Below are 13,611 nucleotides of genomic sequence, written 5' to 3'. Positions count from 1 at the left end.
TGTTGAAATTCAAGAAATCCAAATTTTGGGGTTGCTAGCATTCTAATATTTTAAGGTATGTTTATCATCAGAGATTGATCCTTTTTCCCATCCTAACCTCATATAATCTTGCATTTGATGGATTGAAGTAAGTTCCTAATTGATTTCTTTCAAATGGTCTCTAATTATTTTCCTAAAACACTGGTTATTTGTCTTAATGATTAAATTTGTCAGTAACTTACAATATGAATTCTGAACTGCTCAGCACAATAGTGAATGGCCCCATCTTCCTTAAGCATCATTTCTTTTACCATTCTCATTTGTAATTGTTTTCTCTTCCCCCGCACAATCACTGTATTAGTATCTATTTAATACTATTTTTGCAAACTTGTTTGATAGTTGTTTGCACATACAGTTGCCTCTCTGTACTGTATGTTTATGGAAGGCATTGATTAGAAAAAATCATTTTTGTATTTCTGTTGTCTAGTTGCTAGCATCTGCTTTGCACATAATATGTAATTGGTGGTGGATATTTGTTAAGTTGAATTGAGTTTGTATGTATGTTGACTAGTTAGTCAGAATATATTATTTCCTTATTCTCTGGAATAAATACCAGCTTATTACACTACATTGAAGATTGTTTAAAGGCATTGCTTTTTATTGTTAAGTGTTTGTGTCAAGTCAGGTTTACTTTGGGGCAGAAAGTAAAAAAGAATTTTAATTGCTTTATACATTTGAATAGTATTACTATTAAATAACAGGTTTTTTCTTTTGAAAACAAAACCACCTCTGCAGTGAAACATCACTTTTCAACTTTCAAAATTAAAAGGGTTTAATATGCCAAAAGTGTAGAGACTAGTATAATAAAGCTTCTATAAATCTCTCGGATTATCAGCACCGCACTCTACCGAGTGAGCCACGGGCCGGACCAAATCTCTCGGATTAAACATATCAAGAATTTGCCACACAGCTTGTCTTCCTCAAGTATTTTATGGCAAAGTCCCGATGGTATTTCTACATACTGTAGTATGCTTGTCTGAAAGATAAAGACATTTTCTTACATAACCAGAATAATTCCTTTATAATACCTAACACCCAGTTCATATTCAGATTTCTTCACTTGTCTCAAAAATGTCCTTTTTACAGTTGGCTTGTTTGAATCCAGGTTTAAATAAAGTATGTATTATTTAGTTAGTTATGTCTCTCAAGTCTCTTGAATTTAGAACAGTTCTTACTTTGTTATTTTTTTGCTGCCATTCTACTTACTTGAAGGAAATGGTCAGTTGTAGTGTAAAATGTTCCACATTTTAGATTTGTATGTTTGCTTCAGCATAACTCACTGGTTCTTAGTCTCCTCACTTCCCCCAGGTTTTATTTTAATTTTTAATTTTTTCTTCCAAGGGGACATTTGGCAATACCTGTATATATTTTTTATTGTCACAACCTGAGGGAGGGTTGCAACTGGAATCTAGTGAGTAGAGGCCAGGGAGGACAGCCCCCAACAACAAAGAATTATCTGACCCAAAAATATCAATAGTGCCTATGTTGAGAAACACTCATTTATCTTGTTCCTGTATGAAACTACTTCAGAAAGTTTGTGGGTGTAAGATAGTACAGGCTGGCCAGTTGCTTAGTTGGTTAGGGCACAGTGTTGTAACATCGAGATCAAGGATACAGATCCCTGTGTGGGCTAGATGCGGGAAAATAAAAATAAAAAAAGATTACCTGAATCCTTCCCTGAACTTTTTGTAGACCCCTCTTATTTTCTGTATTATTTTTTATAAACTGGAAGCTATTTCTAAAAGCTCTATTAAATTTTGGTTTATTTGCAACGGGGGGTGTGTGGCAAGAGTACTTCATAGGAGGTACTGTGTATTGAATAAATCAGGGATGTATAATGTTTGGTTGGCCCACATTTAGTTATTAAACAGTGAGTTCAAGTGGTGACAGCCTGATCCCTAAATGTAAAATTTAAAGTCAGCTTTTCTAGAGCAGTGTGAAAGTTCAACCCATTATTATTCCAGCATTGAATTTTCTGGTAGAAAGAATAGTGAGCTAGTTAATTGGGTAACTGTTCTCTTGGTGCTCAGTATTTAGAAAACTGCTATTTAAATAAGGACCCTTGTGCTTATGTTTTCTTATCTGTAACAGTGAATTGATCCTGTTGATTTCTAAGGCTCTTGCATTTTAACTGTTCTTTATATTAGATAAGAATTCAATGCATAAGCACCATTTCATAAAATATCTAGGTGGTCAAATAATAGCTGGTCAAAACAACAGATCCAAAATACTTCAAATATAACTTAAATTGTCATGTTTTAAATATTTGACTTTGATAGGTTTTCTCCCTTTTAATAAGGCCACCCCTTTCTTCTGTCTTTCCTCTCCATAGAGGTTATTTATAGAATTCATTTAAAGAAAATAGTTTAAAATATTTATTTGATTTTCTTATTCAGACTGTTTTTAATATTTATGTTGAAGAACTAGGTTGTGATTCGAAATGAATTTTTTTCTCTAGAAATAGTATAATAAAAATGAGTTAAGTTTCAGTGGGAAAATGCATTTCAGTTTTTAATCAATACTACCTCAATTGGGAACATGGTAGAGAGGTGTATGCCCATAATTTGGTTTAGATTTAAATGAGGGGTTACTTATTTCTGTATGTTTTACAGGATTGCATTTCCTAATGTCAATCTCTTTCCACTTGTTCTGTAATGTAGTGGAAGATCTTCACAGCTGGAAAGAGAGAAATTGGTTTAAAAGGAGGAAGTTCTCTTCTACTTCCTCTCTGAACTCCTTTAGTTCTCTTTTTCCTCTCATTACATTATGCACTTTTACCCTGTATTATTAATTTGTAATTTCTCTCATTAAAGAGGTAAGTTCCTAGGTAGTAGGGTTGGTCTTACATTTTTCTGTATCCCCCATTATAGTAAACAGTATCTCTTGCACATAGAATATTTGTAAAAAATGTGTTTAATAAATCAATGAAGATAACATTTTGCCCCACATGCTCCCAATGTAGGATGTTTCTATATCACCTATAAGATCTATAAAATATACATTTAAATTTATTTCTTGTGTTTACCCCTCCCTTCTCCAAATACACTTAGAGCCTTTTGGAATCTGAAAGAGAAGGAACCCCAAATTAATTTGCAAATTACAACTTCTTTACAGATTATTTTATTCAGTAGTTAACTTGAGTCGTTACAGTGTATTAGGTGCAGTTCTAGTTGCTGGGTGTACATCAGTAAACCAAACAAAGTCCATGTTTTCTTGGAGTTTGGGAAGACAATAAATATATATAATATTCATGTGTGCTAAATCTGAGAAAAAAATTAGGCAGAATAAGGGTCTAAAGATGGCTGAGAGACTTGCTTAGGTCACACAGGTTGCTGCTGAAGTAGTACTGGTTCCTAAGCCTTCATATCCTAATAGTGTCCTTGAAATTAACACCTTCTTCATTAATCTTAAACTAGAGGTAGGGAGGAAATAATCCATATCCATTCTTCTTTTCTTTAATCCTGATAACCCTTCTTTTTTTAAAGCTCTTCATATAGAATTTCATAGTCATTTGAATTTACTATTTTCTAAGTTATCAAGTTTTGCATATAGTAAGAATAGTGGGCTTAAAAATCAACATAAGAACTCTTGTGGAAAAGTTTAAAGTCAATAAGAAAGCAAATGTTTCTGTATTTATTAAAGAATTGTAATGCAATTTTCTTAGTATATTTTCACAAGGCTTAGTTATGATACAGTGTGTCAAAAATCACTTGATTGAAATTTAGTACCTTCTATGACTTTTCCTGCAGGAAATTCTCTGCTCTATCATATGGAAATTTTATACTTGTCTGCCACATTCCTCCTCCTTCTCCTCTTCTCATCAAATCAATGATTTTTGGTTAAAATCCTTACATATTATTCTTCCTGCATGCAGTAGCTCCTTTGAATTGCTTTAGCAACTCTGATTCCTCCCTTCGATTTGACAGTTAACCATACATTGTTCTTTTAGGTTGTTTTCTAAAACTTTAATTTAAAGTATTATATTATTTAACTTTTCATCTGTTTATTTTACCTATGTTTATTTTCCTAAACTTATCTCCTTTGTTTACTTTCTTTTGTCTTCTCCCATTAGATTGAAATGATCCTAGCTATCTTTGAGAAAATTTCACTGGGAAACAGCTTTTTCTTTAGAAAGTCTGGACCATGTTTGAAGATAGGAAGACATAGTTTTTACTGCTATAATTTTGAATCCACCTTGCTATGGCCAAACCATGCTTGAAAGTCCGCTTCCTAAAGTTTAACACTTTAATCTTCCTAAAGTATGACACATTAATGAGTTAACCTATAAGATTCTTGCTTTATTGTGCTTTTGCTGCTGCCTTTAAAAATAACTTAAAAATTTTTAAAGTTTTTGTATATTTGATTATCTCCTTGGCATCTTAATGTTTGTTATTAATTTATTAAAGTTAGTGTGCTACAAAATTTTATGAAATTTTTCAGATATTTACAGACTATTTTTAGAGTATTCTTTGTCTATTTGTATTTGAAATATTAGAAATTTGAAATGTTATTTCATGTTAAACTGCATTAGTTTATGGAACTCTGGAGAGAAACTTATATTTCACCCCCAATTTAACATTGAATATTAAATATGGATTGATTAAATATAGCAATATGCCTGGTTACAAGATAGGTGACTTTTAAAGATGGAACAATACAGAGTTTCTGATGTTAGGATGGTTAAGAATTTATTTCTTAAGATATTTTCTTATTGCTGATCTTCTGGCTAGTAAGCGTGAACATGATGTTCTAGGTTATTAATTAATTTATTTCTATTTCAGTTATTACAGTGTTAGAAGTACCTTAGATTTGTGAAATAAATTTCCTCTGATCACGTTAAGTAGTGATAATTTATGTAATAGTTATCAACATTTTATCAGCAAACAAAATAATATGTTTTAGTACTTATTTGTAAGTAGCAATGTGAAAGCAGATATCAAAACAAAACTTTTCACTACGTGTTAGGAATTTGTTATTTTCTAATTCTTTAAATTTCTCTTAATTGAATATGGCATATTTACTGTCTGGTTCTCAACATATGGTCTATAGACCACTCAGGGTACCAGAGACCATTTCAGGGTGTATAAGAGTTCAAAACTATTTTCATCATAATGATAAGATAATATTTGCCTTTTTTTTTTTTTTTTTTTTTTACTGTGTTATGACATTTGCAGTGATGTGGCAAAAGGTAAAACTTCTGGACCCTTAGTCAAGGTCATGTCATCAAACTGTACTAGTATCATTGTATTCTTCACTGCCATGTACTTGCAGTTAAAAAAAAAAAAAAAAGCCAGTTTCACTTAAAAAATATCCCAAGCAATAAAAATTACTAACGTTATGAAACCTCCACTTTTAGATGCAAGTATTTTTAATATTAATGTGTGTGTGATGGGAATCACACTTAAGGCATTTTTGCCACATACAAAAGTATGGTGTTTGGAGGAAAAGCACTTGTGCTATTTTTTGAGATATGAGGTGAATTAGCCACTTTTTTTTTTTTTTTTTTTTTACATGAAATGCCATTTTTATTGGAAAGTACAACTGACAAACTTGGATATTTGGGAAACATTCTCAAAAATGATTGAAGTGAGCCTGTCACCTTAAGGAAAACAGTGGATACTATTTGTTGCCAAAGATAAAATTAAACTTTTGAGCATAAGTTAGAATTTTGGAACTCATACTTGATGGTTTTCTAATACCTAAAGACTTTGGTGATGAAATTAGTGGGGATATTAATCAATGTGATCTTTTTTAATATTGTAGTTTAATTTCTTATGTGGTAAATATCAATAAATATAACTCTTACATGAAGTCCTTGGGAGCTTAATATTTTTTAAGTGTATAAACGGATCCTGAAACCAAAATGTTTAAAAAGTGCTGATTTAGGGCCGGCCCGTGGCTCACTTGGGAGAAAGAGAGTGTGGTGCTGCTAACACCAAGACCACAGGTTTGGATCCCTATATAGGGATGGCTGGTTGGCTCACTTGGGAGAGCGTGGTGCTGACAGCACCAAGTCAAGGGTTAAGATCCCTTTACCGGTCATCTTTTTAAAAAAATTTAAAAAATAAAATAAAAAGTGCTGATTTAGGTCCTTTATCAAAGTCAGAGGTTTTACAGCCTAAGTTAGCATAACCTATTCAAAACTTTATACATACCTCATAACCAAGTTAAAATTGAGAAGAATAGATATGATTTCAGTAAACAACGTTAGACTACATATGAATAGTAAGTTCTTAAATTCTTCCACAGTTGTAATTTTCTTTAGTTAGCAATGGGCTTAGATATTCCATTGAATTTATTTAGAATTGCATTGTGTTTATCCCTGATAATTATGTTAAAATATTTTTTTCTCTCTCCCTCCTATTTCTTCTGCTTATTTCTCTTCCCTCTTTCCCTTCTTTCATTCTTCTCTTCCTTTCTTTTTTTGTATTTTCTAGGTGGAGTCTTTCATTTTGGATCAGGATGATTTGGAAAATCCAATGCTGGAAACAGCTTCCAAGTTGCTCTTGTCAGGTACTGCTGATGGTGCAGACCTCAGGACAGTAGATCCAGAAACACAGGCTAGACTGGAAGCTTTACTAGAAGCTGCAGGTATGTCTGCAAACTCTACATAGTAATAAGTCTGCCTTATGATCCAAAGTTGGACATAAATCTAGTAAACACTCTTGTTATGAATGAATGATCTTGGATATTTACTGTGATACTGTTCATTAAGGTTAAGTGATTACTTTCTAGAGAATTACATGGAACATTTTATTAAAGCATATTTTAATTTTTTATTACAAGAGTAAAATCCATATGCTGTAGTTGCCTTATAAAGAGGGACTTCTTATACAGTTGATTCTTATTCTTGAATTCCATATTTTGAATTTGCCTACCTGCTAAAAGTTATTTGTGACCTTGAAATTAGTACTTGCAGTCTTTCATGGACACATGTAGAGCAGTGAAAAATTTGAGTTACCGTATGTACATGTTCCCAGCTGAGGTCGAACAAGGTGATGCTCTGCTTTTTTGTTTCAGCTCCTGTCCTGTAAGCAAATGTCCTTCTGCGGTCTGTTTAGTGCCATGTTTTTAACATTTTTGTGCTTTTTGTTGGTAATTTCACTGTTTAAAATGGCCCCCAAGCATAATGCTGAAGTGCTGTCTAGTGTTCCTAAGTGTAACTGGCTGTGATTTGCCTTATGGAGAAAAATATGTGTATTAGATAAACTTTGTTCAGGTATGAGTTATATAGTACTGTTGGCTGTGAGTTCAATGTTAGTGAATCAACGTTATATATTAAATAAGGTGTCTTTAAACAGAAACACATATAAAAAAGATTATATTTTTATAAAAATGCTATGACCAGAGGCTTGCAGTAACCTAATCTTGTATTTCTTCTAGGAGCAATGGTTCAGTATTCACTAATTCAATGTTTGCAGCAACTTCATAGAACATAACTACTATGAATAACAAGAATTGACTATATGATTCTTCCCACTGTCTCTTGAAACTTCGTAAAGTGAATCATTAAATTTTTGTAAAATGGATCATGTTGTCCCCAGAGGAACAGTGCTTTTTTTAAAATTAATTAATTAATTAATTATTATTATTATTATTATTTTATGTTCTAAAATGTTGCAGAGCAGTTGGGGAGGCAGGGGAGAGGGGCAAGGAAAGGGAGATAGGATGAGAGGAGGAGGAAGGAGAGAGGGTGGGGTGAGGCGTGGTAGAGGCTTGTGGCACCCCTCTCTTTCTGGCAGGGAGAAACATTGTTTTAATTAGGAATTATGTACATAATCAAAGATTTAGCACCGTATATGTATATAATATGCCTTATATGGAAGGGTATAATAACTCTGAATCTCTATAATCATTTTAAAAACCATACATTTTCTTAAGTTTTCTAAAGTACTCATAAATATACTGTGAACGTTGATTGTTTATGGTTTAAGAGTCCCAATGTGCTATATATTGTACATGCAGTGTGTGTAAACTGCTACTTTATCATGGCATAAAACTGTCCTATTACTGTTCAGTAATCCTTTCAATAAATATCTCGTAATGCAGAATCTAAATATTTAAAGGACTCATGGTTAAACTTGATTTCTATCCTGAGTAAAATTCTAGAATGGATTATTAAAAGGGTCTTGACAAAATACAGATGAAAACATAGTAAAGGCATATGCAAGGTCCTGTCCTTGATTATAGAAATTATTTATACGGAATAGTTGAGATATAATTTAGCATTTGCCAGAAATCTGATGTTGCTGTACAAGTTTATGACGGAGAAATGAGGAATATGAAATTATTGGAAAATATGTCAGAAGAGGAACAGAGAATGTTTCTCCTGAGGATAAGAAGATTTGGGTTGAATATAGTGTTCTTCAAATGCTGAACTTTTTTTTTTTTTCCTGGATGGCTGGTGTGTGAGGATCTGAACCCTTGACCTTGGTGTTATAACACCATACACTAACCAACTGAGCTAACTGGCCAGCCTCTTCAAATTCTTGAAGGACTGTCATATCAGAAGAGAGGGATATTTATTTTCTTTGTTTCTCTCTTTTTTTCTATTTCTTTGTTGAAGAAACCTAGTCATTTGTTCCACTTTATGGATTTTGCCAGTTGTACTTCTGTGTGTTGTATTTTCTATAAACCAGAATACAGATTCAGATACTTGACCAGATTCAGGTTTATTCAATTTTTGGCAAGAATTGTCATTCGTGGTGCTATATATTTCGTTACGTATCAAGTAGGTACATACTGTCTTGTTGCTTCTCTTTTTGCGATGTTGATAATGAGCGTGGTTTAGGTATCCAATACGGTTTTTGAGAAAGGATGTTTAAGAGGTAACATTTTTTGAGACCTTGTCTGAAAATGCCTTTCTTACTATCCTTATAATTGGTAGTTTGATTAGGTATTGAATTCTAGTTTAAAAATCACTTTTCTTTAGACTTTTGAAGTTGTTGCTATATTGTCTTCTAATTTCTGGTGTTGCAATTGAAAAATTTGATGCTACACTTATTTATGATTTCCCCTATCTCTGTTCCACTTGTCCCTTTTCCTCCTTCCCCAAATATTTAGGATTTTTGGCATTTTAAAATTTTAGTCTCATTTTGAATACTTTTGGTTGACTTTTCACATTTAAGGTTATCTTCAAATGTCTGGTGATCCCTGCATCTGTTTGTAGTTAGTAACAATGCCATAAAAAGCTGAATTAGTCTTACATGCATGTTTTCTCAACTGGTGCATTTCACTGTACAGCATGTATTTATTTTTTATTGCAACATAACAATTTACCCATATACATAGCAGCGTGAAGCAACACTCATTTATTATCTCTTAGTTTTTGTGGGAGAGACATCTAGTCACAGTGTGACTAGATTCTCTTGCTTAGGGTCTCACTGGGCTGAAATCAGCTGTGCTGAATTTTCATCTGTAGGGTCTGGGGAAAAAAATCACTTCCAAGTTCATTGTTTTTGGTAGCAGAATTCAGTTCCTTGTAGGTATAGGACTGAGATCACCATTTCCTATGGGCTATTTGCTTGGATTCATCTCACCTCCTTGAGGTTGCCCACATTTCTTGACACATGGCTCCCTCCATATTTAAGTTAGTAGGGACACACATAATCTTTCTTGTGCTTTGCACTTCTGACTTTCTTTTTACTTACTACTTACTTACTTACTTATTTATTTATTTATTTTAAAAATTTTATTTTGTCGATATACATTGTGGCTGATTATTGTTGCCCATCACCAAAACCTCCCTCCCTCCTCCCCCCCCACCAATGTCCCCTCTGTTTGCTTGTTGTATCAACTTCAAGTAATTGTGGTTGTTATATCCTCTTCCCCTCCCCTGTTTTTTTTCTGTGTGTGTGTGTGAATTTATATATTAATTTTTATCTCCCACCAATAAGTGAGAACATGTGGTATTTCTCTTTCTGTGCCTGACTCGTCTCACTTAATATAATTCTCTCAAGGTCCATCCATGTTGTTGCAAATGGTAGTATTTCATTCGTTTTTATAGCTGAGTAGTATTCCATTGTGTAGATGTACCACATTTTCCGTATCCACTCATCCGATGATGGGCATTTGGGCTGGTTCCAACTCTTGGCTATTGTAAAGAGTGCTGCAATGAACATTGGGGAACAGGTATACCTTCGACTTGATGATTTCCATTCCTCTGGGTATATTCCCAGCAGTGGGATGGCTGGGTCGTATGGTAGATCTATCTGCAATTGTTTGAGGAACCTCCATACCATTTTCCATAGAGGCTGCACCATTTTGCAGTCCCACCAACAATGTATGAGAGTTCCTTTTTCTCCGCAACCTCGCCAGCATTTATTGTTCAGAGTCTTTTGGATTTTAGTCATCCTAACTGGAGTTAGATGGTATCTCAGTGTGGTTTTGATTTGCATTTCCCGGATGCTGAGTGATGTTGAGCATTTTTTCATATGTCTGTTGGCCATTTGTATATCTTGCTTAGAGAAATGCCTACTTAGCTCTTTTGCCCATTTTTTAATTGGGTTGCTTGTTTTCTTCTTGTAAAGTTGTTTGAGTTCCTATATATTCTGGATATTAATCCTTTGTCAGATGTATATTTTGCAAATATTTTCTCCCACTCTGTTGGTTGTCTTTTAACTCTGTGAATTGTTTCTTTTGCTGTGCAGAAGCTTTTTAGTTTGATATAATCCCATTTGTTTATTTTTCCTTTGGTTGCCCGTGCTTTTGGGGTCGTATTCATGAAGTCTGTGCCCAGTCCTATTTCCTGAAGTGTTTCTCCTATGTTTTCTTTAAGAAGTTTTATTGTTTCAGGGTGTATATTTAAATCCTGAATCCATTTTGAGTTGCTTTTAGTATATGGTAAGAGGTATGGGTCTAGTTTCATTCTCCTGCATATGGATATCCAGTTATCCCAGCACCATTTGCTGAAGAGGCAGTCCCTTCCCCAGTGAATAGGCTTGGTGCCTTTGTCAAAGGTCAGATGGCAGTAAGTGTGTGGGTTGATTTCTGGATTCTCTATTCTATTCCATTGATCAGTGTGTCTGTTTTTATGCCAGTACCATACTGTTTTGGTTATTATAGCTTTGTAGTATAGCTTAAAGTCAGGTAGTGTTATGCCTCCAGCTTTATTTTTTTTGCTCAGCATTGCTTTGGCTATGCTTGGTCTTTTATTGTTCGATATAAATGTCTGGATAGTTCTTTCCATTTCTGAGAAAAATATCTTTGAAGTTTTGATGGGGATTGCGTTGAATTTGTATATCACTTTGGGTAGGATGGACACACTTCTGACTTTCTTATCTCCAACCAGCCGAAGAAAATCTCTCTGCCTTTCATGAATTCATGTGATTTGGTCAGGCCCACCAATATAATCCCTGTATTCAGGTCAGTTGTGTTATATAGCCTAACTTAATCATGGGAGTAAAATCTATTAAATTCACAGTCCTAAGAATTATGTAGGATATGTACAAGAGGGGTGAGTAATTTGGGGAGCATTTCAGAATTCCTAGCACACAGTGATTGGACAGCAACCCTTTCATTTCTTTGGAAACCCCCAAATGTCAATATCCTTATTTCTTTTCTCTGTAGCTGTTCAATTTCTTCAGTGACACATCTGTCAGTTTTTGTCTCATGAATAATATAAACCTGACTGCCAAAAACTGGGAGCTGAGATTGGGAAGGGAGCTGAGGATCTCACTGCTCATGATGTACAAGTTCACTTAATTTCTCATTTTTCATTTAGTACCTCATTTCATCCTCCTCTGTACCTGATTTCTTCTAGTCTATGACCTTTCTTTAGAGAGTTTTCTCTAAAGAAAAACCTCCCTAAATGTTTCTTTAGAAAATAATCATCTTGCTGTGTGTTTTGGGGATGGAGACTTGTGTCTAATTACTCCTCATAAGCGTTCAACCAGTTTCCCTGTTTCCTAACCTCTAATTATTAATCTGGTATCTCTAATTCCTGAGTACTATTGGGCAAATTACCTTTTCTTCCTTCCTTCCTTCCTTCCTTCCTTCCTTCCTTCCTTCCTTCCTTCCTTCCTTCCTTCCTTCCTTCCTCCCTCCCTCCCCTCCCTCCCTCCCTCCCTCCCTCCCTCCCTCAATCTATTACCTTATTTCTCTGTGATAGCTGTTTTCAGTTTATTCTGTTAGGTTAGGTACATCTCTTATTTACTTTGTGTTCATAAATATTAACTTAGATTTACAAATTTTTCCTAGTCTTCTTATCAAAGATGGAGTTTCTGTTGCATTTTAGTTCTTCTTTGAGTAAATTCTAACAGGAAAAAGAGAAAAAATATTTACTCCTTTATTAAAATCAGAAATCTAGATATTTTAATACATCTTCTACCTGAATTTCTATGGTTTTGTTGTTCAATTCATTAAATGTCAGAATTTAGAAAGAATAATCTGATCATCATGTTCCTTTTCTGTTTTTGGTCTTTGATGACTAATACTAATAACTGGATAAGACCAGAAAAGAAGGATCACCGTAATTCAAAGTAGCTAGAATAAATTAATTTTTTGGATCTCTGCTTATTAATTTGAAAGTTTACCATCTATACCTTTAATTACTTCCCAGTTATCTTTACTAAAATATTTATCTTTATGAAGTTATGAGTAGTTTATAAAGATTTAATGTGGGGCATTTTGTTCTTTCTATTTTTTATTCAAAATATTTTAACATTTACTTGGACATGTTTGTGGAGTACAATGTGTTGTTTCAATACATGCATATACTGCAAAATACAGAGAGCATAGTTTTGTACACTTTCCACTGATCCAGATCTGTCCTCTTGCTTAGTTCCTGTTTCTGTTACTAATAAATATTTGTTCTATAGCTGATCTGGGATGGTTGAAAAGTTGGAGCTATTTATCTCATGTGGAAATGCATCTGTGGCCTTAATCTCAATAGTACCATAATATACTTAAGTAACTAAATATGATCTATTGAATAAATGTTACTGTAGCAGATTCAGAATATAGTATGACTTTTAATTAGTGACACAAATTGTACAGTCGTTATCAGCATGTATATTTTTGGGAAGCACCACAGGAGATACTGATGGGCAGCCTGGCCTAAACAGCACTGAGTTAGAATGATAAAAGTTAGTGGTAAGTTTGCTTTATGGGGATATCTGGAAAAGCAACAAGTTGTTTCATGTAGATAGTTACTAACCATTTCTGCTTTTGAAATTGTTTTCTTTTGCTGTTCTGAATGATTTTTAGATATGGTACTTCTAGATATGATTTTGAGTATATGTAGTAAGTGATAGACATAATTCGAAATAAGAGGTACTCATATAGGTTATCAAGAATGTCTTATTAGGCCACTTTTGGTCACAAGTGATAGCCCAACTAAACATGGCAAAAGTGGACATTTACCAAAAGTAGAGGGTTGATGCTGGCTTCTTGCACTATTGGCATCAGTGAGTCAAAAATAACTTTATCAGGATTCCATCTCCTTTCTTTTTCTCTCCTTTTCTCTTTGTTGACTATATTTTGGATAGTCTTTTTCTATATGTGGTAATAACAGTGGCTAAATAGCCTGTGACTCATATCTTACCAATTTAGCAACCTTTGAACATAGGTCCT

The 13,611-nt window shown here is 33.8% G+C and overlaps 1 protein-coding gene across 3 annotated transcripts in view; it reads left to right on the top strand.

Annotated features, from left to right (window-relative positions):
- Positions 1-13,611, top strand: part of ANKRD17 (ankyrin repeat domain 17) — a 158,267-nt gene that overhangs the window by 64,739 nt on the left and 79,917 nt on the right. For all 3 annotated transcript variants that reach the window (XM_063108794.1, XM_063108793.1, XM_063108795.1), the window contains exon 2: positions 6,477-6,630. In XM_063108794.1, coding sequence (XP_062964864.1) covers positions 6,477-6,630 — 154 coding nt within the window. The remainder of the gene's footprint in view (positions 1-6,476; positions 6,631-13,611) is intronic.

The sequence above is a fragment of the Cynocephalus volans genome, chromosome 9 (assembly GCF_027409185.1).
Source record: "Cynocephalus volans isolate mCynVol1 chromosome 9, mCynVol1.pri, whole genome shotgun sequence".
Taxonomy (NCBI): Eukaryota; Metazoa; Chordata; class Mammalia; order Dermoptera; family Cynocephalidae; genus Cynocephalus; species Cynocephalus volans.
Note: the sequence above shows the minus strand (reverse complement) of the source record. Positions and strands in the feature narration are given on the sequence as shown.